Raw genomic sequence first — 26,594 nt, 5'->3', positions numbered from 1 at the left:
TTCAGTCAAACAACTTTGTGATATTTATATTCCATTGTACAGGTATGGGTTATACAAATTAGTAACACAAGTTATTTCTTAAATTCCAAACATTCTCTAAAGTATTATTACAGTAGATGCCTAGGATAATTAAAACACTGAGGTGAAAAATCATACTCTAAATAGTTAAATATAACACTGAAAATAATGCACATTTTAATTACAGGAAAATTAAAATGTGTGCACAAATGCTCTAACAAACTAAACAGCAGGGCAACTAACAACTACAAATAAGTCATATACGTATAAATGCTTATTGTTTAGATAACCCCCCTTTTGAAATGCATAATTAAAACATAAAAATCTGGATAAATGATTTAAAGAAATTTAAATTCTTTGTAACACCTAAGCTTTATGGCGAAGTGTACTATTATCTATGACTTCCTACAACTACTAATTCAAGATAAAAGACACCACACTTGGAAAGAACAAAAGATTTTTAAAAGATAATAGTTTTAATTGAATTAATGAGATGAAAAGGTAGTGAAGCCCTGTTTGCTACTTACATGAAAGAAGATTTTAAAAAATAATCACTGCACAAAATACAAAGGGTGGGGGTTATGCTGTATTAAATTTTTTTCCATAATGTTTTTCTTGATTGTTCAAGAACAAATTAAAGTCTCCACAGCAAATTTGTTTTCAAAATGCCGAATTGTAACACAATTGCTGGCTTCACGTTTCTGAATACCTGTTTGGGAAGGAAAACTTTTTAAATTTCCGGTTCTTTAGTAAAATTCATATTAATCTTCATAGTTATTAGACATATAGAAGTATTTTACCCTATGTTCCACAAACTTCTATAGTTTTTTTTAACACCACAAAAAATTATTATCTTCTCTTATCTGAAGCATACATTAACAGATCTTATTTGTAACAACAATAATGCCATACATATAAACTTATGACCTTGAAGATATTGGAAATGTCCTTTATCTTGAATGGTGGTTTTGCAAAATTGTTGCAAAACTCAGAACTACACACTAAAAAGGGTGAGCATCATTACATAATATAAGTCTCACTTAAAAAAAATTATGAACCATAAAGATAGTTTAAAAATTTCTTAAATTAAGCAGTATGTTTCAGGTGCCTCATCGGCCTGAGATAAGAGAAAAGTATTATTATTAAAAAAGTGCTAACAAAAAGCCAGGAGAGCACTGGATGTGCCACAGTTCCAAAGAAATCATGCTCTATATAGTGCCTTTGAATGGTGCTTCTTACTCTGTACAGCTCTGTCATATGTACTTTCATTTTATTTTTACAATGATATTAAAAGGAAATGAAGAGAAACTGTTGCCAGTATTTTTCAGGTGAGAAAACAAAGCTTAAGTTATTTGGCAAAAACCATATTAGTTGTATCAGTCATCTTAATTCTTCAACCAAATTTCTAACCTGTCAGTGATTATCTCCAACATGACCCAAAAGGCAAGCTCTCTGCTTAGACTGCAACCCCTGAGCTTCTCTAGCGACACTCTGGATAAGAACCCTTGCACACTATGGCTGAACCAAAGCAGTAGGATGGAAAGTTGGCTAGGGTGACTACATGGGAAGTGAGGTAACAGCATCTCAAGGCCATGACATTTCACAGTCACCTATTCTATCTGAAAAGAGATAAAGAATGAAGATGATTCCTCAGAAATCTAGCAATACTATAGTGATTTTCACACTCAAGGCAAGCATTTGTAACAGATAACTATCCTACATCTAAAACTAGTTTAACACAATGAAGTGAAACAACAAAGTTTTCTGCCAACACTCTAACATTAAAAAGCATTACCTTTAATGGTTTCTCTGCGTTGCAATTTGTAAGTTTCCTTGTCATGACACAGTCGATAAATAAAGAAACCCAGGTTATCAATGTTTTCAATGCGATCGGTAATAACCATGTGTTCATGAATCAAATATGACTGAGGCAAATAGGTTCCAGCCTATATTTGGAAAAGAATATACTACATGAATATGAATTTCTCAAGATATTCACTAAAGAGATGAAGAAAACAGACAAAATTCTGAGAGAGATTATAGTATGAACAGAGGCTGGCAAACTACTGTCTACCATCTGTTTGTGTAAATGTAGTTTTATTGGTAGAGTAATTCCCGTTTTGTTACATATTGTCCATAGCAACACAATTAAGTAATTACAACACAGATTTCTTAAAAGCATATTTATTTTCTGGCCCTTTGGGAAAAGTATAATTTAAGAAATTGTATTTTAATTTCAAAATATAAAATATAAAAAGAAAAAAAAAAGAAACCCAAAACCACAAGTCTTAGTTTCTCTTTGTAAAATTCTTAGCTACATTTTCAGTAAGATGGGCTCTTATAAAGCTAATTCTCAACAGGGGATTCCAAGATGATGTAACTCATCATTAATAATATTTCAAAATTTTATACCTTTATGTTAATAAGTAACTCCAGTAGGTTTCTAGGTGGCATAACAATGGAAGTGTTCAGAGGAATCACATAGCACTTATCCAGGTTAAGATCTAAATAGGCTGTGAGTTTCTAGGAAGAAAAAGATACATTTTCATTAGATTAATACAACTGACCCTTGAACAATACAGGGGTCAGGGATGCTGAACTCTGCACAGTGAAAAATCTGTGTATAACTTGACAATCCAAAAACTTAACCTACTAATAGTAGACCAGAAGTCTTACCAATAATGGAAGATTAACATGTATTCTGTATGTAATGTGTATTTACATACTGTATTCTTATAATAAAGTAAGCTAGAGAAAAGAAATTGTTTTCAAATTGTTGCAAATCTCAAAAAAATTTCCAATATTTATTTTTAAAAATCTGTGTATACGTGGGCTCATAGTTCAAACCTATGTTGTACAAGGATGAATTATATCAGTTACACAGGCAGCAACTGGATTTTTAATAATTTGTACCATTAAAATGTGTTCACTTTAGAATGTGTAAATTTCAAAGATCAAGAATTTGGTAGGATTAGGATGACAGATAGTAATAAAAGGAAAAATTATTTCTACTAGTAAATAAAATTCTTATGAGGAATTTGCTTCTGTAAGTAACGACAATAAACTATTAGAATTAACTGTAAATAACCTATTACCTGATTAATAAGAGATTTCATTCCCTCACTTATAAGTCCTAGTAACCTCCAAGGCATGCATCCATTGTTTATGTAAAAATTAACTTCTCTAGAAGTTATCCATCTAGAACTGTTCTAGTTACTACCATCCTTAGAGAACTAAAATAATAGTCAATATTAAATGATTTTGTGTTCTTGTGGTTCAGATGAGAAAGCCTTGCTGAGAAATACTGTCTCATAGGATGATTTTGAGGATTAAAGTGAGGTAAACCAAACACTGAACACTTAAGATTTCTAAGAGCTCAGTAAGTATTACCTGTTAGTACTTACTATGTTTTGGCTAAGGCTTATTACCTTGAGGTAAGTACTTTTTTCAAACTGGTTTATAAACATTCATCGGATGTATCTATCAGGCATGAAATGTCTAAAAAACTAACTTCAGTTTATGTCTCAATGTTCAAAATGGCAACCTTATACACAGATGTGAAGTCCACAGGCAATATGTGAACTTCTGAATTTCTAAATCCTGGTTTGAAAAACAAAACATTCTTGGAACAAAAATGATTGGGGGAATTTAAGTAACAACTTGATTATTAAATAATGCTATGGTATCACAGTTTTCACATATTCATAATGATGTGGTTATGCAGAATTCTTCATTCTTAAAAGAAAACAGCCTAAGGATCTAGGGGTCAAGTATCAAATGCAAGAAAAAGAGATGGTATAAAATAACAGTAAAATTTTCGAACCAGATAGAAGATTTGGAGTATATACTGTATTTTCACTTCAATTTTTCTGCACTGCATAATCATTTTCCAAAGGTAGGGAGAAATGTAGAGTGAGAAATTAAAAACAGATTAACAAAATGATGTAGAACTAAAATTACTATTTCTGGAAATGCTACATAGAAATGGAAACATGAAACTTATCTAAGAAAATAGAGGGTACATAAGAAATAAGAGCAATTTACCAACAAAGCAGGACCAGCCATAAGGTGGGCTATAAGATAGAGAAGGCAAGGGAAAGAAAGGTAAAAAGGGAGGCCAGGTTCACAAGGAGTCTGTTTGAGATAAAGGGCCCATCAAATGTTAACAGTTCATCTTGCAGAGCAGAAGAAACCCAAGTCCATTTTTTTAAAAATAAACTCTAAATAGAATTAGCAAATATTGAAATTAAACTACAAGACACATAAATTAAAGAACCTGCATTCTTTTTACAGTTCAAGACACCACTCACCTTGTTAAAATCATGAACAATGTTAGCAGGATCACTATCTCCAAACTCTGGGACAGGCACACTGATGAATTCAACCTCATCTTCCTCAAAGATCTTAATATTCTCCTCAATTGTCTGGTAGCGAGCAGCTGGGGCATCTGCAGAAGGCTCATTTAGGATGACATCATCTTTGATGTACTTTATTCCACAGTAGTACACGTCGTCTGGCTATAGAGAGTTTAAACACTATCTCAGCAATTCAGTGGGAGACAGGTTTTTAAATGTAATAAGCATTACTTAAGCTGCCAACTCTATCTAATAGCATTTTGCTTGCAAACTCTTACTTTTAGATGACAAGTCAGTTTAATTACAGAGTTAAAACATTCTTTAAGATCAGGTTTTGAAATATTGTTAAAAAAACGGCTTCAGGAGAAAAGCCACTGATTTTTTCTTCACTTTTAGTGGTTGACAAAAATAGAATATAAAAGTAATTATCTGTCTGGTAACAAGTAAATACAAAGACACAGGCATATGTTTCTACCTGTAGACATTACTTTTATAAAAGAAAATATTCAGAAACTACGTTTTTTCTGAAAGAATATAGTTTTACAATTTTTTGGTATGATTTGCTAATTAAATAATTTTTTTTATTAGCCAAAAGAGGGATAGTTTTTCTGAAATTTCCACATACAGGTAATTTTTCTTAAAAGTATATCACAATTAAGTAGAAAATATGGATTATAGCAAATCAGTATTAAGACTGTTTTTAAAAAAGTATGTATAAAGACTAGGAGTATATAAAAAAAAGCAACAAATATATCTCTGAACAGCAGAATTAACTGCAAATGATTTTTTTCTATATCAAATATATTTCTTATAAAAATTTGCATTAAAAAAGATGACTAGTCTTTCAGTACTATCAACATGCCATTATCTCAAAAATTATAGAAAATGAGCACAAAATTTATACATCCTCTGGCATATTTCATTTTAATAAAATCTGTCAACAGTTTCTCCAAATTTTAAAATGTTAAAAAAATTAACCTGCTGAATTGTTGCCAAGAGAAATATATCATAAAACAGAGACCATAAAGCATAATTATCATCAGAAGAAAAATCTGTATCTTACCCCTCTCATTTTACTATTAAATAAGTATTTACTATTACTTAATATTCAGGGATTCATGCTAAGTCACTTCAACATTACTGCTGAAGTCCCACAATTCTTAAGAGACACTAATGATGGGCAAGAGGCAGAGGGAAGCAGTATGGTGTACTCTGGGCCCCAGAGCCAAAGGCTATTTTGGGGGAGCCCATATTGACTATCAAGCTGTATACTGTCAACATGATAACATTTGCTACTGTTTGATGTATTCATCTTCTTGGCAATTGACAATACTATACTTTAGCTATTAATTATGGTAGGAAAATGAAGGCTAGTCAATTTTGAGAAATCATACAACAATCTGTACCCTTTCGTCAGCAACATTTCAAAACGTTATTCTGCTTGTAGTGACTAATAGGCTCAGTAAACTTATGTTCAGGAGATTCTTAAACACAACTTTCAGACAGGATGACAACTCTGGCTAAAGGCCACAGATAAAAGTACAGGCTTAGAACAAGTTTGGGCTAGTATTCTAATATAAGTGAAGGAAAGGTAAAACAAGTCCTTAGCATTTTTCCACCTACTTGAAGTGCAAAATATTTGTACAGGTATGCTCCTCCTAGAATGACACCTGCAAGCATGAATGCTAATCCAAAGCACATGCACCAACACCAGGCTCTTCTTTGGCCAACTGGTATCACTTCATCTGGGTCCTAAAATATGAAAAAGATTAATGGTCAATAATATCCTATCTCCAGGCAGAATTACAGGCAGGTCAGAATTCAAGGACTGTAAGGATTATCATTTTATAAAGATACAGAAACCAAAAGTGTCAGGTCTCTAATCAAAATCAACCCAGGAATGCCAGGATTCACCACAATGCCTGCCTTTTTGAACTGAGATATTAGTTCCTTGGGAAAGTTCTACCTTCAACTCTCAACATCTCATCAGCTACTCATATCTCTAGAGCAATAACATACTCCCCAATTAGTTTCCTGTGTACAACTTTTGATTATAATATCTTCTAACATTTAAAAAGTCAGAGACAGCTATGACACAACTTTTCCATGCACTATTACAGTGCTGAGCCTTACATATTACAACTTCAAGGTATATTAGATTACTTATAAAATGATGTTAGCCTATATTAATAGTTCATTTCATACATAAAGCCATTCCTAACTATACACAAGAAAGAGTAGCAGAAAAATAAGAGTGAAAACAGTAAAACAAATTCTTTCAACAATCAGATCTCAAAAAATAGGACAAACTTATCCAGAAATAATCCTATAACCCCATGTCCCACCCTAAAGAGCCCCAGTTTAACAAAGTTCTTCACTTTAAGATAGAGGTAGTAAAAAAATAAGGTAAGGTTTAATAAGAAAAATTTACTTACAAAATTATAGACATACAACTAGCATACAATTGTTAAGAGTTTTTATTATGATCCACCCCAGGAAATAATTTAGCATTAGAATATCATCTGGGGTCATATTCACAATCCAAAAATACTCCCTTGGCCCTTCTCAGTTCCTCTACTACATCACTTCAGAGTTACAGCCAATTTCTTATTTGTACTCAGATCCATGTGCAAAGAGCTGACAAAAGAATCAGTGTATGGTGTTACATAACTAATGGTTAAAAAAATAGTATAAGCAGCAAAAGAAAGACTCCAACTGACTTGAAACCAACATTGTGAAAGATACTTGTTAGTAGTATGCATGTACAACCTCTCAAGTGTATGATTCTGTCCTTGGAAAAATCAGTATGGGCTGGATAAGGGAGAAAGCGAACTGGACCTATGCCTCCACAGATAAACACGACATATGTAAAATGTTAGGGAAGAAAAACTGTACGAACAATGCTGGATATGGTTGAAGCAAGAATTCCATTAGGAAAGAATGAAAGCTAAGGTTTTGTTTCCAATTCTAAAATGAAGGATTTTTAACTTGATGCTACTGAGGAAAAGCCCAATCCAGAATCCCAGCCCACCAAGAATAATTTAAGGCTAGACTGTATGTGTCTAGGTTGGATGAGGTTTCAAACACAGAATTTAACACAGGAGAACAAATGCTTTTCAATCTAAGGATTGGACCAAACACTATGAGAGTGTTACACTCTGCTGTATAAGGTATACTTATCAACGTATTGTATATATATACTTAAAACAAGTGCACTGCAAGGAAGTAATATGTTATCAGAATAAGCCTAGAGGAATTTATCAAGATATTTATGTAACATATCACATCTGTAAATAGAAAGTTACAATAATTCTATGGAACCACAAGGTATTATGAAACCTGAATGATAAAGTATATAGTATTTTCCTTAAGCCCTTTTTTGACATAAATATCCAAGGAGATAAGAAACAGCTCCTATCATAATTAATTTTAGGGTAGAGGGAGGTGGGGAATGAATATGACAGATGGGAATAGTTATTTCTAAACATTTGGTATCAGCTGCTGAGACAGTCAAGTGTGTAAACAACTCCCACCCTGCTTGGCAGGCTCTCTTCTCTAACACATAAATGATAGCCAAAGAACATGGGCAGACACTTATAAAAGAATACAGTCCAACTGTCAAACTGATGACAAGTTTCAGGACTTTTGATACATCATTTTTAACTGGTGAACAAACAATAATTTCAAGAATAAATTATAAATGTCTATTATATGCCAAGAGCTGTGCTAGGATACTGGGTGTATAGCCTTTGCCAAGAATGACATCATTCAGATCAGCTTGGAGAATAAATATGCAAAGAGTATAATACAGACCCTAATAGGAGAATGTAGAGAGCACAGAACCAACCATAGCACCTGGGGAACACTTCCAGGAGATGAAATACTGGAGTGGAATACTGACAGATAAAGAGTCACTACCCATGCAGAAGACACAGTTTAAAGGGCATCATACATAAGGCAAAGAATGAAAAATATCATGGGGCCAGAAAAAGCGTGACATCTTCAAAAGCCACATGTGGTATGGATGGAGAGGTAATATGGTATGTTGTATACAATACTATGAAGTTTGAATTCTCGTGTCCATTCAATAATATTTCAGGAATATGACAAACAAAAATTAAGATTTCTCAAAGAATTAACTTACAAAATAGTTTGCTTATCCACAGGTCATTTGTTTGGTACCTCAACATGAAACATGGCTTAAGAATCAAGAAGTCTTTGAATTGCCAAACTGTAGTCATGTACTTCATCAGAAAACTATGAGGTCTTCAAAGTCGATCTAATCTCTTTTTTTCCCTTAAATTTCTAGTGACCACTTTCTATCTCACATTAGAATAATTTACATACATATCTTACCTCTCCCTTCTAGGCTATAAGGTTCTTGTAAGCATTCATTCGATTTTGCATTACTCATAGGTCTAGATCAAGCTAGGTGCTTGCTAGGCACTTAATAAGTATTTATTTTTTCTTTAATTTTTTATTAAGGTATGATCGATATATACTCTCATGAAGGTTTCACATGAAAAAACAATGTGGTTACTACATTTACCCATATTATCAAGTCCCCACCCATACCCCAATGCAGTCACTGTCCATCAGTGCAGCAAGTTGCCAGAGATCCACTATGTCCCTTCTCTGTGATACAGTGTTCTCCCCGTGATCCCCCACACCATGTGTACTAAACATAATACCCCTCAGTCCCCTTCTTCCTCCTTCCCCACCCGCCCTCCCACACCCCTCTCCTTTGGTAACCACTAGTTCCTTCTTGTAGTCTCTGAGTCTGCTGCTATTTTGTTCCTTCAGTTTTGCTTCATTGTTATACTCCACAAATGAGGGAAATCATTTGGCACTTGTCTTTCTCTGCCTGGCTTATTTCACTGAGCATAATGTCCTCCAGCTCCATCCATGTTGTTGCAAATGGTAGGATTTGTTTCTTTCTTATGGCTGAATAGTATTCCATTGTATATATGTACCACCTTTTCTTTATCCATTCATCTACAGATGGACATTTAGGTTGCTTCCATATCTTGGCTATTGTAAAAACTGCTGCGATGAACATAGGGGTGCATATGTCGTTTTGAATCTGAGAAGTTGTATTCTTTGGGTATATTCCAAGAAGTGGGATTCCAGGGTCAAATGGTATTTCTATTTTTAGTTTTTTGAGGAACCTCCCTATTGCTTTCCACAATGGTTGAACTAGTTTACATTCCCACCAGCAGTGTAGGAGGGTTCCCCTTTCTCCACATCCTCACCAGCATTTGTTGTTCTTAGTCTTTTTAATGCTGGCCATCCTTACTAGTGTGAGGTGATATCTCATTGTGGATAAAATTTGCATTTTCCTGATGATTAGTGAGGTTGAGCATCTTTTCATATGTCTGTTGGCCATATCAATTTCTTCTTTGGAGAACGGTCTCTTCATATCCTCTGCCCATTTGTTAATCAGGTTATTTGCTTTTTGGGTGTTGAGGTGTGTAAGTTCTTTATATATTTTGGACGTTAACCCCTTGTCAGATATGTCATTTACAAATATATTCTCCCATACTGTAGGATGCCTTTGTTCTGTTGATGGTGTTGTTGGCTGTACAAAAACTTCTTAGCTTGATGTAGTCCCATGAGTTCATTTTTGCTTTTGTTTCCCTTTCTTGAGGAGATGGGTTCAGGAAGAAGTTGCTCATGCTTATATTCAGGAGATGTTTGTCTATGTTGTCTTCTAAGAGTTTTATGGTTTCATGACTTACATTCAAGTCTTTAATCCATTTCGAGTTTACTTTTGTGCATGGGGTTAAACAATAATCCAGTTTCATTCTCTTGCATGTAGCTATACAGTTTTGCCAACACCAGCTGTTGAAGAGGCTGTCATTTCCCCACTGTATGTCCATGGCTCCTTTATCATATATTAATTGACCATATATGCTTGGGTTTATATCAGGGCTCTCTAGTCTGTTCCATTGGTCTATGGGTCTGTTCTTGTGCCAGTACCAAATTACCTTGATTACTGTGGCTTTGTAGTACAGCTTGAAGTTGGGGAGCGTAATCCCCGCTTTATTCTTCCTTCTCAGGATTGTTTTGGCTATGTGAGGTCTTTTGTGGTTCCATATGAATTTTAGGATGATTTTCTCTAGTTCATTGAAGAATACTGTTGGTATTTTAATAGGAATTGCATTGAATCTATAGATTGCTTTAGGCAGGATGGCGATTTTAACAATATTAATTCTTCCTATCCATGAGCATGGGATGTTTTTCCATTTATTGGTATCTTCTTTAATTTCTCTCATGAGTGTCTTGTAGTTTTCAGAGTATAGGTCTTCCACTTCCTTGGTTAGGTTTATTACTAGGTATTTTATTCTTTTTGAGGCAATTGTGAATGGAATTGTTTTCCTGATTTCTCTCTCTGCTAGTTCATTGTTAGTGGCACTTAACAAATATTTGATGAGTGAAATGAATTTAGGTATTTTACATAAAAGCTTGGTTATTTATTTTTTAATGACCCTGTAGAAGCAAGTTATAGCAGCCAGCATGATAATGAGGGGTGAGGGCAACATAAAAATTCATGACACACAACCGACCAGCTATTTAGCAAAGCACAGCAGCTCTAAATACTTAGCCTAATTCAACATTTATTAAGGGCCTGTTATTTGCAATGTACTAAGCAAGATCCTGGGGGAAATTCAAATGTGATTAAGACATGGCTCATATCTTAAGCAATTTACAGTCAAAATTAACATTATGCATGACAGGTAAATGACATCCTATATTACAATCTGAGTTATTGTAAAGAGACATTGTAAAGAGAAAGGATTGAAAAGTATACTGAGGATAGAGAAGTTTTTAACATAAGTGATTTATTAAAAGTGTATTTTAAATGACTAAGTTTTAAAACTTGAAAGAGTAAGCTTAAAAAAAAGCCACATGTATAAGATTTAAGAAGAAAAATCTCATGACCACCTCAAAATATGTAGAAAATACATTTGACAGACTCCAACTCCCATTATTAATAAAATCTCTTTGCAAACCAGGAAGAGCTGAGTTCTTTAACATGAATAAGACTAATGATCAAAAACCTGCAGCAAGCCTCATACTTAATGGTGAAACTTCAGACTTATACCATGCCCTTTTTAAGTCAGGAATAAGAGGGATGCCCACTAAAATCGATTGTTTCCATTCAGCAAGTGTACTAGAGATCCTATCTAGTAAACACACAAATGACAAGAACAAGAACAAAGAATACAAAACTGTCAGTATGTGGTGATACAATTTGTCTATGTAGAAAATCTGAGAAAGTCAAAGTATTCAAACTAAATTCTGTTCAGCAAGACTGAAGATCAGTAATTAAAAATCAACTGAGTCAAACATATTAAACTTATATACATAGTCATAGCATCATTACTCATAAAGTAGAAGCAATGCAAATATCCACTAATGATGAATGGATAAATTGTGATACATTCATACTGAATCTCAAAAATATGCTAGTTGCAAGAGGTACATATGAAAGACTATACTTACTGCATAATTCCATTTCTATGAAATTCTAGAAAAGGCAAAACCATAGTGACAAAAAAGCAGCTTAGTGGATGCCAAAGACAAGGGTTGGTGAAGGGGAGATTGAAGAGGCATGAGAAAACTTCTTAGGATGATGGAAATGTTTCATATCTCAATTGTGACAGTGACATACAACTTCATACAATTACACACAAATACAGTAAATTCAAATTGTACATAAAATGGATAAATGTCATTACTTGTAAATTATATCTGTAAATTATGGAGAATTGAGGGGAAGTCTACTAAGTTCCTATCCATCAGGCAGGCAATAAAACAAAGTCTAACAATACTAAGTGCTGAGGAAACTGGAATAATGGGAGTTGGGAACTTTCACCACCAACAAATTGACAGCAATTGGTACAATTGGATTGGAGATCAATTTGACAATATTTAATAAAGATATGTATCTCTTATAACCCAACAATTCCATTCCTGGAAATATAATCCTACACAAACTTTTGTACATGTGCATAAACAGGGTCCAATAATTACTGCAGAATCATCAATAAGAAAAAAATTGGAAATAACCTAAATGTCAATCAAGTGGAGAATAAAGTATTATAGGTGTTCATATACTAAAAGTTAAAATAAAATCAGCTAACACTCTTGATATTGAGATAAATCTCATAAACATAATGCTGAAAACAACAAAGGTGGCAAGTTGTACGATATATACATTATCTGATATTTAAGACTTTAAAAATGGTATCAAACAGTACAAGGTTCTCTGTTTCTGTATGCTTGGATTATATCATCATTAAAGAATGACAACAACAAAAATCAACAAGGAAAAAGAAGATCACTCATGTACCAAGAATTTCTTCACTTGGGTATATAGCTTTACCTGGCCTAATTTAAAACAAGTCACAGAGAATTTCCTCCCTTTGCCCTGCAGTAAAACTGGTATACCTTAAATTATGCTGAAAAGGTAACAGAACTCCCACAGGTGCCATTCAATTATCATCTTATTAGTATTCCTAAAACCTCAAGTTTTTACCCAGTTTATAAATGAATATACTGAGGCACATCCTGGCCTATAATCGCCCCTCAACAGTACATATAGGAAGACTCAGCTTTAGAAACAGTCTCAACTCTCACACTGCACTAATTTCTGATTCAAATAAATCTTACCATCATACAATAAGGTAAAATTACTCAACCAATTATATCTTAAGCAAAATGAAGGATAAATCCAGTTCTGGTACTTCAATTAGTTAAGAATTAGGTCACCTCGATCAGTTCCCAAAGAGGCTTCAGTCAATGTGTTTCAATTACAAACTTAACACACAAAATACAAGGGATTTCACATAATTTTTATTCTGCTTCCATACTAACAAATTACTTTACCTCCTCAGGCACTTCTGTTTGAGCTTTCTCTGTCAGATGAATGAAGAGATATTTTTTCAAATCTCTCAGATACACTTTCTGCATTACTATTGCAAGTGCAAGAACAATACTTCAGGAACCAGAATAGTAAAGACAAAAATGTCTCTTAGGATTAAAAACCGTATTTTAAAAAAAGGAAAAAAGAAAAAGTGGTGGCATAAAAACATTTTAAATATAAACACCAGACAAGAATACAGAAAAGAACCAACAAACTTTATTCAACCCAGAGGAGCATGAGCTTCTGAACCTTCAGAAAAAGTTATTTAGAAACAAGTAAATTTTAAAACATATTTGCTAATACGGATATATATGGAGAGGCACAGGCCATCTGTCAATGGATGTGTTATCTGGCCTGCATACTGTTTTCCAAAATGTAGAATTAGCTTTCATTAAAAAAACCTAGTGATTCAAATTTTTATAAATGGACTTCTCGTTGATGTTCTGGTTTTCTCAACTCCTCTCTCATTTTCCTCCCTAGTTGAAGACTGAACATATCAAGTTTTTTTTACAATGCTGCTTGGTTTTGAACTTTGATTTTCATTTCCAGCTATGACTGGGTATGCTTCCTTCTGAAAACCTAATTTTATGAGTCTAAACCACTCCCCATATAAAGGATTTTGAATCCTGGGTTTTAGAGACTGGATTAATATGGTGAATAAAACACCTTACTCCTTTAAATGAGAACTGCATTCTTTTACAAAGAACAAAGCCAAACATGGATGGCATCAGCTAACCAAAAATGATGACAAAGAGGAGCTGGGGTTGGACAAGCCCAGAGAAAACCATGTCCAAGAGCTATAGGAATCAAAGAGCAATCTACAGCAGAATACCGAAAAGTTGAAGTGGAAAAAGACTTGCATTACTGGAGAGGAAAATTAAACTATGTCCTATTGCAATAAGAATTTTAAAATAATCAAAAATCTTGGTTACCATTTGTAAGATCTACTTAAAAATTTTCAAAATGTTCTCCTAACCAGTCTTAGAAACACAAAAGTTGTATAGATGATTGCTCCAACTGACTACTATTATGTAAAACACCAGTGCCATTCATTTATCATTGGTACACATTCTGTTCACCTGACTTGTATGTTAGCTTTCTTTCCCCAGTATGGAAGCATCAAAAAATACATGATGCAGTGATCCACTCATTATTAATAGCACTGATTAAGAAATATATTCTACTATATATAAAACACAAAATCTATGGCTGAACTCTATAAAGATATCAAGCATTTGTTTTTCTCTTGTACATTTTAATCAGTATCTGAATTTTGCTGTCCCATTTCCAACTAAGACTGCTACTATCTTAATTAACTATGGTGAGAAAGTCCACATAAAAAATGTGTCTGACACACAAAGTTTTCCAAGTGATCGGCATTATATGGGTATTAAAAGTTACTGCATTATTTTGTACTTGGAATAGAGAGGAGTTTAAAAAATGAGAAATTAAAATTACAATGTCTATAAAACAAATTTCTCATTAACAATCCTTTTTGTTAACAAATCCTAAAATACACATGTAGCAACACAGGAACAAAAATAAATAAATTTTTAAGCCATTACATTACAATTTAAAAAACTGATATTGACATTATGTAAAATCAGCAGGCCTAGGTTAAAAAACAAATAGGCCAGAACTTAAAAAAAAAAGAAAATCAGGCTGTAAACACTTTTAGTGCTGGACCACAACTTAATCACTTTTTTATCATTAAGAACAAGCAGAGTATCTGGTGTAAAGCAGGATATTAATATTTTTTCTACATATTTCCAAGATGACCATCATTTCTCTAACAGTGTTTATTCATTCAATCTATACCAAAGAGAACTGTAGTAGTAACAATATTTTATGAAGTGAAATTTCAGATCTTAAATTCATATTAGTGAAATTTAAAGGCACTAGGTAGTCAAAGGAAAACACTAGACTAGCACTAACAGGAAGATGGTTATAAACAACAGCATTATATACAAATATTATTTATTATATAGGGATAAATTGGTCAAGATAGATTTCTTTTGCCACTGGCTGGATTATGAGTTCATACTGTTCCTAATAAAAATATCAACTGTCTTCCTAAAAATTTTAAGTATGACAGGAATGCTCTACTTTCTGTAATTCATTATAAAATTAAGTGTGAAGTTTGGAGGGAAAAAAGCAAATTTGTTCTAGATTCTTTTTTTAAATCTTGGATTTTAATGTCACTCAAGATAATTATACACTCATTCAAAAATGAGTAACTCCATTTAAATGCATAACTTTTGATAGGAAAATTACAAGTATCTTCTTCTAAAAGCATAAAATACTTTTAATGCGGAAAAAGTCTATCTTCTGTCCATGTTTAGAATTTTTAAAGTTATACAAATATGACAACTAGAAAAAATAATTCCAGTTTTTAAATCAGAGGTATTTGCCTCTCTAGGGTGAACACGTAAAAAGTGCTTTGAGCCTATGCATAGCACCAAATGTATGTACAATACTCAGTAGTCATTTGATTTTGCTCCCTTATTCCACCACTCTCCCTAGCTCTTGGATCCAGGTGTGTTGTTTTCCTGTGAAAGCAGATACAGACACTTAAGTAGGTTGTGATTAATTTGGTTTACATAATTGCTCCTTCTCTCTCAGCTACATTAGATGCTTCTTGAAGGTTGGGGCAAATTAGAAATTTTTAAAGTTCCTAATATAGTGCCTGGCCATAAAATGCTTTTGAATATGTGATCAATATAGTTCATAGTAAGAAAAGATCCCCTATGGAAGGACCATGAGGGGTCAGTTAGTCCAATATCATTTTACAGATAACTATGAGGTTCAGGGAATTTAAGTAAAATTATTTGTGTAGTATCATAGAACTAATAAGGCCTGAGCATCATCTCAGTCAGGAAGGAAAGGCATGGAGCTATTGTCAACCACCTGACTAAATAAAGCTTAGGCAAATAACTCTTGTCATTAAGTGAAACTGACACCATGTCACAACTGGATACTACTCATATGCAACCAGACATGACAAAGCCTAAGTTTCTACAGAATTCTGCTATCACAATGGATTTACTTAAATTGAGCCACACACATAAAAAGTACTGTGTACTTCTACAATAGTGGTGTTATTAATATGTTGATAAAATTATTAGGATTTTTCTCTATTTGTCAAATTACAAAGGATTTAACAAAAAGTATTGAAATTATGTGCACATAAAGCAAAAACAATGAAAGAAAATAACTCAGGTATACCAGCATATAAACATTTCAAGATAAATAAAAAAAGCAAGGTGTCAATACAAAAATGAAACCTAAGTTTATAGTCACAAAGCAAAATCACAGTTAATGGTGCGTTGTCCCTAAAATTACTCTTGAGGGAGACAGTTTTGGAACTTAGGAAGATGAGAAGATGCTTTGTATCTCTGTAGGCCATATTATTTGACCTTAAATTAGTGCTAATAATAATGCAAATCATTACCATTATTACTATAATTATCCATTATTACTAAATTAAGTCCATTTTTAAAGTTAAAATAAATATTCTAATAAATCTTAAAAAGCTATCAAGATACCTGAGTTAAAATTCCTATTCCATTTCCAGTTGAACAGTTATCTTTATTTCCTCCTGAAGATGCAACAGAGTGATAGCAGAGGGATAAACAAATAAACCTTAAGCCAGAGAGTGGAAATGAATGACAGCGGATAAGTTATGTCAACATAAATTTTGAAAGCTGAAAGCATAAGGAAAAAAAATCTCAAGCTTCTAAACAACACACAAAAATTGGCTATGTATGAAAACTGAAGACTCAGAATAGCATCAGAGAAGAAGATAATGGAGCATGCCATCAAAATACTTAAAAGAAAATTACTGCTAACCTAGAAGTTATATACCCAGATAAATTAAATGTGAGGATAAAGATCCTCAGACATGCAAGGTTTTTAAAAAAATTCACCTCAGACACTTTTTCTTGAACCCATAAAAGTGCACATCCAATATGGGATGAAGGCAAAGGCAATTCAACTCCAGGATAAGTACTCTTAGGATATCTATAAGCAACATGTTTAGAGCATAACCAGTCTGATGGGAAGACTGAAGAAATGACTAGTAGGATATTGCCAAGAAAAATATGGAAATTGATAAGTTAAAAGTTTAAAGAAACAGAAAGGCAATTATACTCTGTCAGAGCCTAAGGATAATTAGCAATAAACACATACAACTAAGTAACCCTCCCTTAGCCCAAGAAGCAATTATCAAATTCAGGGAAAATAAAAGGGTTTTGTATGATTAACTGTATAGAATAAAGTTATACTACATTAATCAGATATAAACAATGTTGACCTCAATTTTAATAAAAGAATGAACCAACAATTTAGCCAGCAATTAAGTATACCAGTCAAATAGATATAGAAAGAGCTAAATACTCACCATATTAGGAAGCCAGTAGGTAATATCTAAAATTGCAAAAAAAAAAAAAAAGGAAACCAAAACCAGGAAATAGCATTATAACCAATTATTTGGAGTAGAAGTACTCCAAATGTGGTACAGGAATACTCTTTCAGGGTGTCCATAAGGTCAAAACTATTCTTGTAATAAAACTAAGACACTCTTTTTTGTTTTCATTCTTATTCTCTGACTAGTGTACAGTGGAGTTGTCTGGAAGCTAAGTATGTGGTAACAGTTAGCTGTGATCTGACTGCAGAAGCTGGTACGACAATCAACTATTACTGAGTCTTCTATTAAGCTATTGATAAAGTTTTGTGAAAATGTGAAATGTTACTCTTAAAATTTTCAGTTATTTGGGAAATTTTATTCCTCATAAAAACATTATTTATGTTAACATGTTATAGTTTTACTATTATTATTTTAAATTAACAATAGTTTTAATTTCAAATACAGTAAATATCAATAAGACCTACATAAGTCAAAAGCTTTTTGGGATCCTCAACAATCTTTAAGAGTGCAAAAGGGTCCTGAGACCAGAATGTTTAAGAACCAGTGATTCAAAGAAATATGGAAGTAGGATCACCACGAATGGTTGGGCAGGTTGTTCATAGTGCGAGGACACCAGGCCAAGAGGATCAATTGGGCTAAAATCCAGTCTATGCTCTGTTCACAAACCACCTGTCTAATTTGCAGAAAGGCAGATTATGGCCTAGTGGCAACACTGGTAATAATAAAAGACCAGAAGAAGCTAAGTAGTGAATCTGACTGCCTCAAACTAATCTACAGAGATAAAAATTAGAAGAGTGGTTGCCTCTAAGGAGAAGGGAGGATAGACTGAAGAAACACTTTCTGAGTTGACAGCAATGTTCTCTTTTGATTAGGCTGTTAGGTCAGGTGCATACATTTAAAATGTTCTGACTGTACACTCAAACATCTGTGCATTTTACTGTATGTAATTATAGTGGGTTCTTCTGAGGTAGGGCAGTACTATTTGCATTTTAGAAGTTAAGCACGATTTTGGTAAAACCCAAAATTAAATTTATAAAATTCTATCAACACCTATAATGTAATGGAGAAATATACTTTTATAGAAAAATGGACACAGCTACTGAATGCTAAGGATTTTTATGTTACAGAACAATCTTCACCAGAATACAGTGGAGAAGAGATTTGTCAACAATATTGTTATGTAATTGACATGTGAGGTAGTGATAAACAATAATAGTAACAAAAGTAATAATATTTCAAAACAAGAATGATGAGAGGTAAAAGTAGGACTTGAAAAGTGATGGAACAGAGGAAAAGTGCTAACATTTAATGAATTTCTATGTACTAGGCACTGTTAATTTCATCACAACAGTATAATGTTGGTACTACCATACAAAGGAGGAAACTGAGGTTTTGGAGGTTTCCTGACTTGTCCAAGCTAACAGATCAGATTATAATTCTTTGCTTGTAGGTTCTAATACTATCTGAAATGGCTTTAGGTTTGAGGTATTAAGCCTGCAAAAACAAAACAAAAATGGTAACTTCTGTGCTTTATTATTTTCTACTTCTACCATGAAGTCTTCTACTTCTAGGAATCTTTAAGATAAGTTTACTTAGAACAACTGGTATCTGCAAAGCTGAATCAAACCAAAAAGGAAAACTAGACAGATGTTGCATTTGGTCTCATATCATAGTAACCATTTATCTGAAGATTGCCAAATCCTACGAGAGTAATAATAGTAATAATTAGTAAGTACTTATAATAGTACTATCAGCTAATATCTATTGAGTCTTACTTTTACTCTGTTCCAGGAACTGTGAAAACTTTTTACATATTAGCATATTACCCATTCTGCTGAGGGAGAAACTAAGATAGTTGAAGTAACTTATTTACCCAAAGTATCACAGTAAGTTGTAGCCACAAAATTTAAACCCTGAAGTATAAATGCATAGTCTGAGTTCTTAATATGTAAATGATACTGCTCCTAATCCTCTACTAAGTGAGGGGATTGTGACTAACAGTAGAAACTGATTTTCTCCCAACCACTTAAAAATGCAAAAATCATTCTTACTTCGTGGGCCGTACAAAAAAAGGCAGCAGGCCACATCTGGAAAGAAGGGCCACAATTTGCCGGCGCTGCTCTCCACTGCAAAGGTGGAGACTAAAATGGTGGCTGTGTCAGACGTCTAGTACTTCTCTCTCAAATTCTATGAATTAGTTGTTAATATTTAAAAATCAGGTTTCAAATAAAAACCCTGATTCTAGCTTGCCTTTAAAAACTGAAAAACACTGAATCCATCTTTAAAAACAGTGAAATGAGGAATATTCTAACTTGTTTAATATGAAAAAAGTCCAGCTTCACTAATTCATTGGTTTGGGCCCGGGAGGCTTTGAGTTTGCGGACTCTGCTTATTAACATGTCTCATGTTGCCCTATTTAAAACTGACATGGGCTTGGAATTTTTTTCCTAGCACTAAAATGAAGGCAAAGAAAATGCAGTGAAGGAGAAAACTATAAAATGAAAGATAAAAACTCATGTAGTATATATATAGAACAGAACAGAAACACTTTCTGGAGAGGTTTGCTGACAAGACAAATTTTAGGAAATGAGAAACCCAGACAGACAGACACGTAAAAAAATCATTTTTTCTCAGAATAAAGGCAGGTCTTCTTTTGGATGTTACAGTAATCCAAGTGATTTCTTAACAATGCAAACTACCTTTTGGGTTTTTATATTAAATAATTTTAAACATTATAATCATATTTAAAACAGAGAGAACAATCCAAGATTTACGTTTTATTAACTCATTCTGCAAAACGCAAACTTGATTTACAAAAATAATTTTAGCATTAAAAGTTAGACATTCAAGTACACAAAAAACCAACAGAACTTCTGTTTTTTAAAGTACAAAATTCAACTACCTCAAAATTTGTGCAAATATTTAAAAATCTCAAAGGATTAAATATGTAACTCAGCTTTCCAAATTCCCAAAACATTTAACTTGAAAATGGTTAATATTTATAAATTGTAACATTTTATTTGAACATTAATTTCCCTTCCTACATATATACCTTAGTTGTCAGTCATATAATTACTCCTGGAAACTTGTTGGAAGTGATTGATAAAACATCAAATGAAAAATCAGAATATCCTTTTATCATAAAAACAAGAGTAATTTTTTTCATTTCTGTAATTCCAGACTGAAATTCTTCTGCTTAGGAATAAAAAGAAGTTTATTCTTACTTGATTTTTTCCCCAAATATAGAACTATAGAAATACTCCATATTTTATTTCCCCTCTAATCAACTGAAGAGCTTTAAAAAATCTTCAATTGTTTAAAATAATTTTGTTCATTCAATTGCTGATAGCTAGGATTATATTGTAGGTCTCTTAAAAATAACATATGTATCATAAATACTGGTTTATGGGGAAAATCAAAATAAAATGATCTTTTTATGATGTTCTTAGGGTCAAATAAAATTTCTAATTTGCACCTTTTAGGGTTCTACCCCACAAAACACTTTCATTGTTAAAACTTTGTGCAAAGAGCCAGGAAAAAACTCTTTACACAGAAGCTTCTTGAAAACATTTTTCTCTTGTTACTATTTTCTACATCATTTAAACAAAAGCCACCTCATTCAGAAATTCAGAATTGTCAAATCCTTTATTTTATAGGCAACCGTTAAGTCCTGAAAAAGGACTTTGATGGCAAAGTCCTTAACTCTTTCAGTCTAAACTCTAATAAAAAGTGCCAAGTTTATCAAAAAGTTTAAGAGGGTGAATTCATCAATGTTATACTTGAAAAGACAGATTTTTTTCTGGATATTTCTCTACTGACACTAAGATACACAAAGCAGTTCAGGCAGTTGAGTTTATAATATGAATTCAGAAAAATATTTCCTTTTGAAAAAAGAAAGTGCCTTTTAAATAGACACTCCAGGTATTTAAGTTATGGCATAAGAGAACAAGACAAATAAAATGTCCCACAATTACAACTTACGAACATTTAAAGCAAGTCAAATTCTAGCAATACATATCGAAAACTTTTAGTTAAATTCTATAATAACTTAAATAGGCCTGCAGCATGTGTTCCAAGAGATATTTCTGGTTAAAAATACTTCTATTCACTTATATCGTAGAATTGAATACTATAACATCTTATAGGCTTATGATTTAGCCAAGGATAATATACTTGCTTGTCTATTATAGAGAAAATACATTTAAGGGAACACTGGGAATACCCCAGGCAGGTAACCTGTCTTCCCATTGCACAATATGTAACCTTGTCCACCCTCTGCAGCAGAGCGTCCTATGAAGCATGTATACACAGTTCTTGCCAAGTCACTTGGCATGCACAGGGGCAATTAATTATCTTCCAGACTAAAGCCTCACTGCAGATATAAACAGCCTCATGCAGAATCAAAATGTAATGACTGTAAAGTTTTTACAGGCCAGTGTTTACACACACTAAATTACACAACTAGGTAATGACATGCACTTTCATCAAAGAGAACCAAGCTCCCAATCCCTTCTCTAAAGGTCAACATGTTCCTCCTTCTTCCTGCTCACTCAAAAAACAAAAAAGTGACCATACCACAACCAAAAAGCTAAATTACCAAACCCTTCAGTCCTGTTTATGCAAATGCGAAATGTCAGAAAGTGTAAAGAAATAGGGTCCAAATAGCCATTCTGACATGGATAACTCTGAACTTACTAGGTTAGTGGCCCTTCATTTTTTCTCACACATCCATCCTGCCCCACCTTCTCTCCTACATGAGCACGTTACTTTTTCTCCCTGTTAAGAAGGCCTACAATTAACTTCTTAAGGTAAGGTAGAGAAGAGGCGACACTATTAGCAAAACACCTGTAAGCAAACTTAAGCTTTCATACTGGGAAAGGTATTCCATAATTGGGCATTACAACAAAGAGTTAGCTGTTGACAACTATTGTTCTATAGTAAGGTAACTCAAAAGAAAATTTGGTTTATTGTATAATTACCTCCGTCCACCTTCTCTCTCTTTGACCCACTGCTACTTAATATGAGGAAAGAATGTAACATGCTGTACATGGGGAAGAAGAAAGGGAACAGTCTGGTTAGGGTGAAGAGGAAGTTGTTATTTTTCACAATTAAAAAAAACTTAATGCTTGCCAAATATAATTATGCAATCCTAGCATCTTCACAGAATTTTAAAACTGTAAGAGCCATTCCAGACCATCTGGTCCTATCCTCTCGTCTTACAGATAAGAAAAACTATAAACTTAAGCACAAGATCAAGCAGCTATTTAATGACAAAACTAAAACTTCTATCTTAATATATTAAGATAGAATATTTGCACATACATAACTATTTTCCAAAGTTACAGGCACAAATAAATTGCTGCCTATAACCTAAAATATACACATAGTCTCAAATTCATCTGTTACACAAAACATAGATTGCACTCTTCACTGTTTCTACACCTCTAAGAGCTCTGTGCCAATTGAGAGGTAGAGGAAGGTAAAAACAGTTAAGGAGAAAAATGTAGGAAAATAATAATAAACAGCAAGCTAGCTGAGATACTATAATCAATAGATATGGCTGCTGGGATTGAAAGCTACTGAAAAGACAACATGGAAAAATGGGGCTTCGAGAGGGTTCTCACCCTGTAGCGAGAAAAGAGCTACATAAATAGCAAAACACAGGAGCAGTGCACAAGTACTGGAGTGTGTGTTACATAAGCTACCCAACTGGAGTGATCAGAATTCTTGTGGCATAAGGCAGCAGAAACTGCATTTAAAACCAGAAGCCCAGGTAATACCAGGGCAGGTGACCTTTAGTAGTACCTTCTGAGAAACAGTGTCTTTGGGATACTGTGATCTAGGAGGGCTGAAGGTATTAAAAACTTCAGTTCTAGCTTTATTGAATCCTCTCAACCAACCAGGAAAGGAAATGCCCTAAGCAAACACAGGAAGGCTGATTCTGTGCAGAATCCAGGCAAACTCTGGTTATCACATAGTCTTCACCCCAAGGAGCCAGAGCACATTACGTAATTAATCACTGTTCAAGTTCTAAGATGAGGAGATCAGTTCTTTCACAAATGTCTGTTACTATGTAAGTTTTCATTTACTGTTAAGTGACTGACTGATTATAAGGATTCTACCTTTAATGTAGAGCAATCCTTTGTCACTGAACAAAAGTCTTTCAGCTTATAGCTAGAAAAAGAATTAGTCATTTTGTATTGCCAATTCATCGACGACTGCTGTGTGGTTACAAAAGACTCTGGCCCTCACAGCTTACTTCCAGTATTTTTCTTTAGATATGGGGATTTGGGAAAACAAATGGAAAACAAAGCACAGAGCTATGAATTGTTACTTTTTTTACAACTGCTATGACCACAAAATTTGAATCCATTGAAATTGTCAGAAATTCTAAAGACTCCCAAACAGGGTTACCATTTCAGAAATGACAAAAAAATGTCAAAAGTCAGATTTAAAGCTGACCAGCAAATTAATTCTGATTTTTGTCAAGCTTCAAATCTCCTTCACTACAGAGAAAGAGAAAAAGCTGTCTGAAGTGACATTATCTCCTGATGCTTTTTTTTATATGGAAGAGTTATATTTGTTTATAGGATTTAAAAAAGATATATATAATAGGATTAAAATCTATTTATATATTTGTCTTTGTTGTGAGAGGGTATTTGGCTACCGAACTATTTTAGGGACAATGAATGTTAGATAAACATAGAGCTAAGATAATAATTTGCTACTGGAGTTATACTCTGCATTCCAAACATTTTCTTTTAAGACCAAGATTGTTTGCAATGGTTCAGGAAAACAATTCCAATAACAGAACTCTTAATCCTTTTACGGAATCATTTCTCTGTTCTATTTCTTGAAGCAAGGCAGACATTTAAAAATCAATCCTGACGTTTGGGTTTTTAAGTAGAACATTTCCCTAGCAAAACTAAGTACAGGCACATTCAGACTAACATTATTTCTCAAACTTTTTTATAGTAGTGGCCTATTTTTCAGTAATAATTTTCATTAGACCATATAAAAAATAATATTGATTACTCATATCTGCACACAAATTGGATTTTTAAAGTCAAAACTAAGTTTATCCTGGTAATAGGTCCTGAAAAATGCTAACGAAAAAATAAGCTCACTTCTACAGTTAATTTCTACAAGGTGGAACTTTTGCAGCCTAAACAAGTTCTGGTAGATAAAGGCTGTGAGGCTTTCCTTGTTAACTTCTGAAATGACTACAGTATTACTTTAAATGAATATTATTGTTATCCACTAAAAGCTAGTTAAATTATGTATGGCTCCACTCCTGATTTTTACTTAGGTCTAATGGATTTTGTAAAATAAAGGACGCGTAAGGGACATAGGACAAGTTTCTCAGGTTTAATTTAATTTCACCTCGCAGAGAGGGTCCTCATAAAGATGCTGGTATTATTTAAAAGCCAACTATCGGTTTAACACTAACATCCACACAGTAATTACTCATCTTTGCCAGGTATATTCGTTTTAACTATAAAATCAGCAGCCAGAACCAACTCTGAGCAGCCTTCAACTTACTCTCTCCCTCACCAGCTCCCTTGCTATCTCCAGACCCCAACGTGAAGTTCACCTGCCTTATACCGAAGGCCCGTGAAAAAAGGAGATAAGAAAATGCTTTTAAAATTAAAAGGTTTGCAGTAGCTGGACTTAGTCCAAGTACTGCTCAGCCTAGAAATGAAAGTAGGAAGCAAGAGAGGTTTAGGCTTGTAACGATGTCAGCCATCTTAGGCACTTTATCTATACTAGGAGGAAGTGCCGAACTCTTGTTTTTTTCGTTGTTTTCTGCCTGTCGCCGCTGATCTCTAAGCCGAACGAACCCAGTTCCGACCTCAAGCACATCCCCGGACTGCACCGACTGCAAACTCGGCGCAATTATTCAATCCTTCTCTCCAGGCCTTCCGAGCCCGCAGCCCCGTGTTTGGGCACCGCTTCCCGCACACGCACTTCTTACAAAGGAGAAGCTGCAGCCGGACAAGAAACGGGAGCAGCCGGGGAAAAAGGAGAGCTCCGCTCTGCCCGCACCCTCCGAGTCCTGGTCTCCGCGCCCGCCCACCGCGCCACCTCCGTGCTCAGAGCGGCCCCCGGCGGGCCAAGCATCCACCCTCTGCACCTCCCCGGCCCACGGACCTTGCAGTCCACCGCGACCGCGTCTGGGGGTATGATGAGCGCCTCCTCGCCGCTCTTGGGCTCGTCCTTCTTGGCCTCCTTCTGGGCCAGAGCCGAGTTGAACGTCACCTTCACCATGGCACAGCCTGGGACGCCCTCGGAGGGCGGCGGCGGCGGGCTCGAGGGGCGGGCAGCGGGCTTCTAGCTGCGGCTGCAGCCTCCTCAGCCGAGCTCCGGGGTCAGCCGAGCGACAACCGACAGGGATCGCGCGGCTCTGCTGGGGCTGAGGCGGCTACTGCGGCACCGCTCTCGCAGCCTCCCAGCTCCCGGGCGAGGGCGGAGACGGCTCGCGCACTCCCGGGGGCGGGGGCGTGGCGACGGGAGGAGGCCGGCGGACGGGCGTGGCGAGGACGGGAGGACAGGGTGGAGCGGGGAGGTGCTGGAGCCGGGAGGATGGGCGGGGCGGGGCCAGAGGCGGGCGAATGGGCGGGGCGGGGCTGGAGCCAGTGGACGGGAGCGGGGGAGGGGGCCGGGAACACCGCCAGGCGCTCCTTCGACCCCAAGTTCCAAATGGAATCCGGCCGTGTAGGGAGGGTTGCTGCTGGGTGCGGGCCTGGACTTTCCAGTTCATAATTCGCTTACAACCAATTTACCCGAGGCCTTAACGTTGCAGGTTTGTAGCAAAATCAGGTGAACTTTCCTCATTCGCCTTTTACAATGGATTTTATGTCTGGCA

At 34.8% G+C, this 26,594-nt stretch overlaps 1 protein-coding gene across 1 annotated transcript; it reads right to left on the bottom strand.

The window, feature by feature from the left end:
• ITM2B (integral membrane protein 2B) lies at positions 1 to 26,204 on the bottom strand. The gene is made up of 6 exons (XM_017651078.3): positions 25,880 to 26,204; positions 5,997 to 6,125; positions 4,329 to 4,535; positions 2,431 to 2,541; positions 1,814 to 1,964; positions 1 to 727 (listed from the first exon to the last, which is right to left on the bottom strand). Exons 1-6 carry the CDS (start codon positions 25,994 to 25,996, stop codon positions 642 to 644), a joined length of 801 nt encoding a protein of 266 aa, XP_017506567.1. The 5' UTR covers positions 25,997 to 26,204; the 3' UTR covers positions 1 to 641.
• Between the last annotated feature and the right edge of the window lie 390 nt (positions 26,205 to 26,594).

This window comes from Manis javanica, chromosome 9 (genome assembly GCF_040802235.1).
Source record: "Manis javanica isolate MJ-LG chromosome 9, MJ_LKY, whole genome shotgun sequence".
In the NCBI taxonomy this organism is placed as follows: Eukaryota; Metazoa; Chordata; class Mammalia; order Pholidota; family Manidae; genus Manis; species Manis javanica.
Note: the sequence above shows the minus strand (reverse complement) of the source record. Positions and strands in the feature narration are given on the sequence as shown.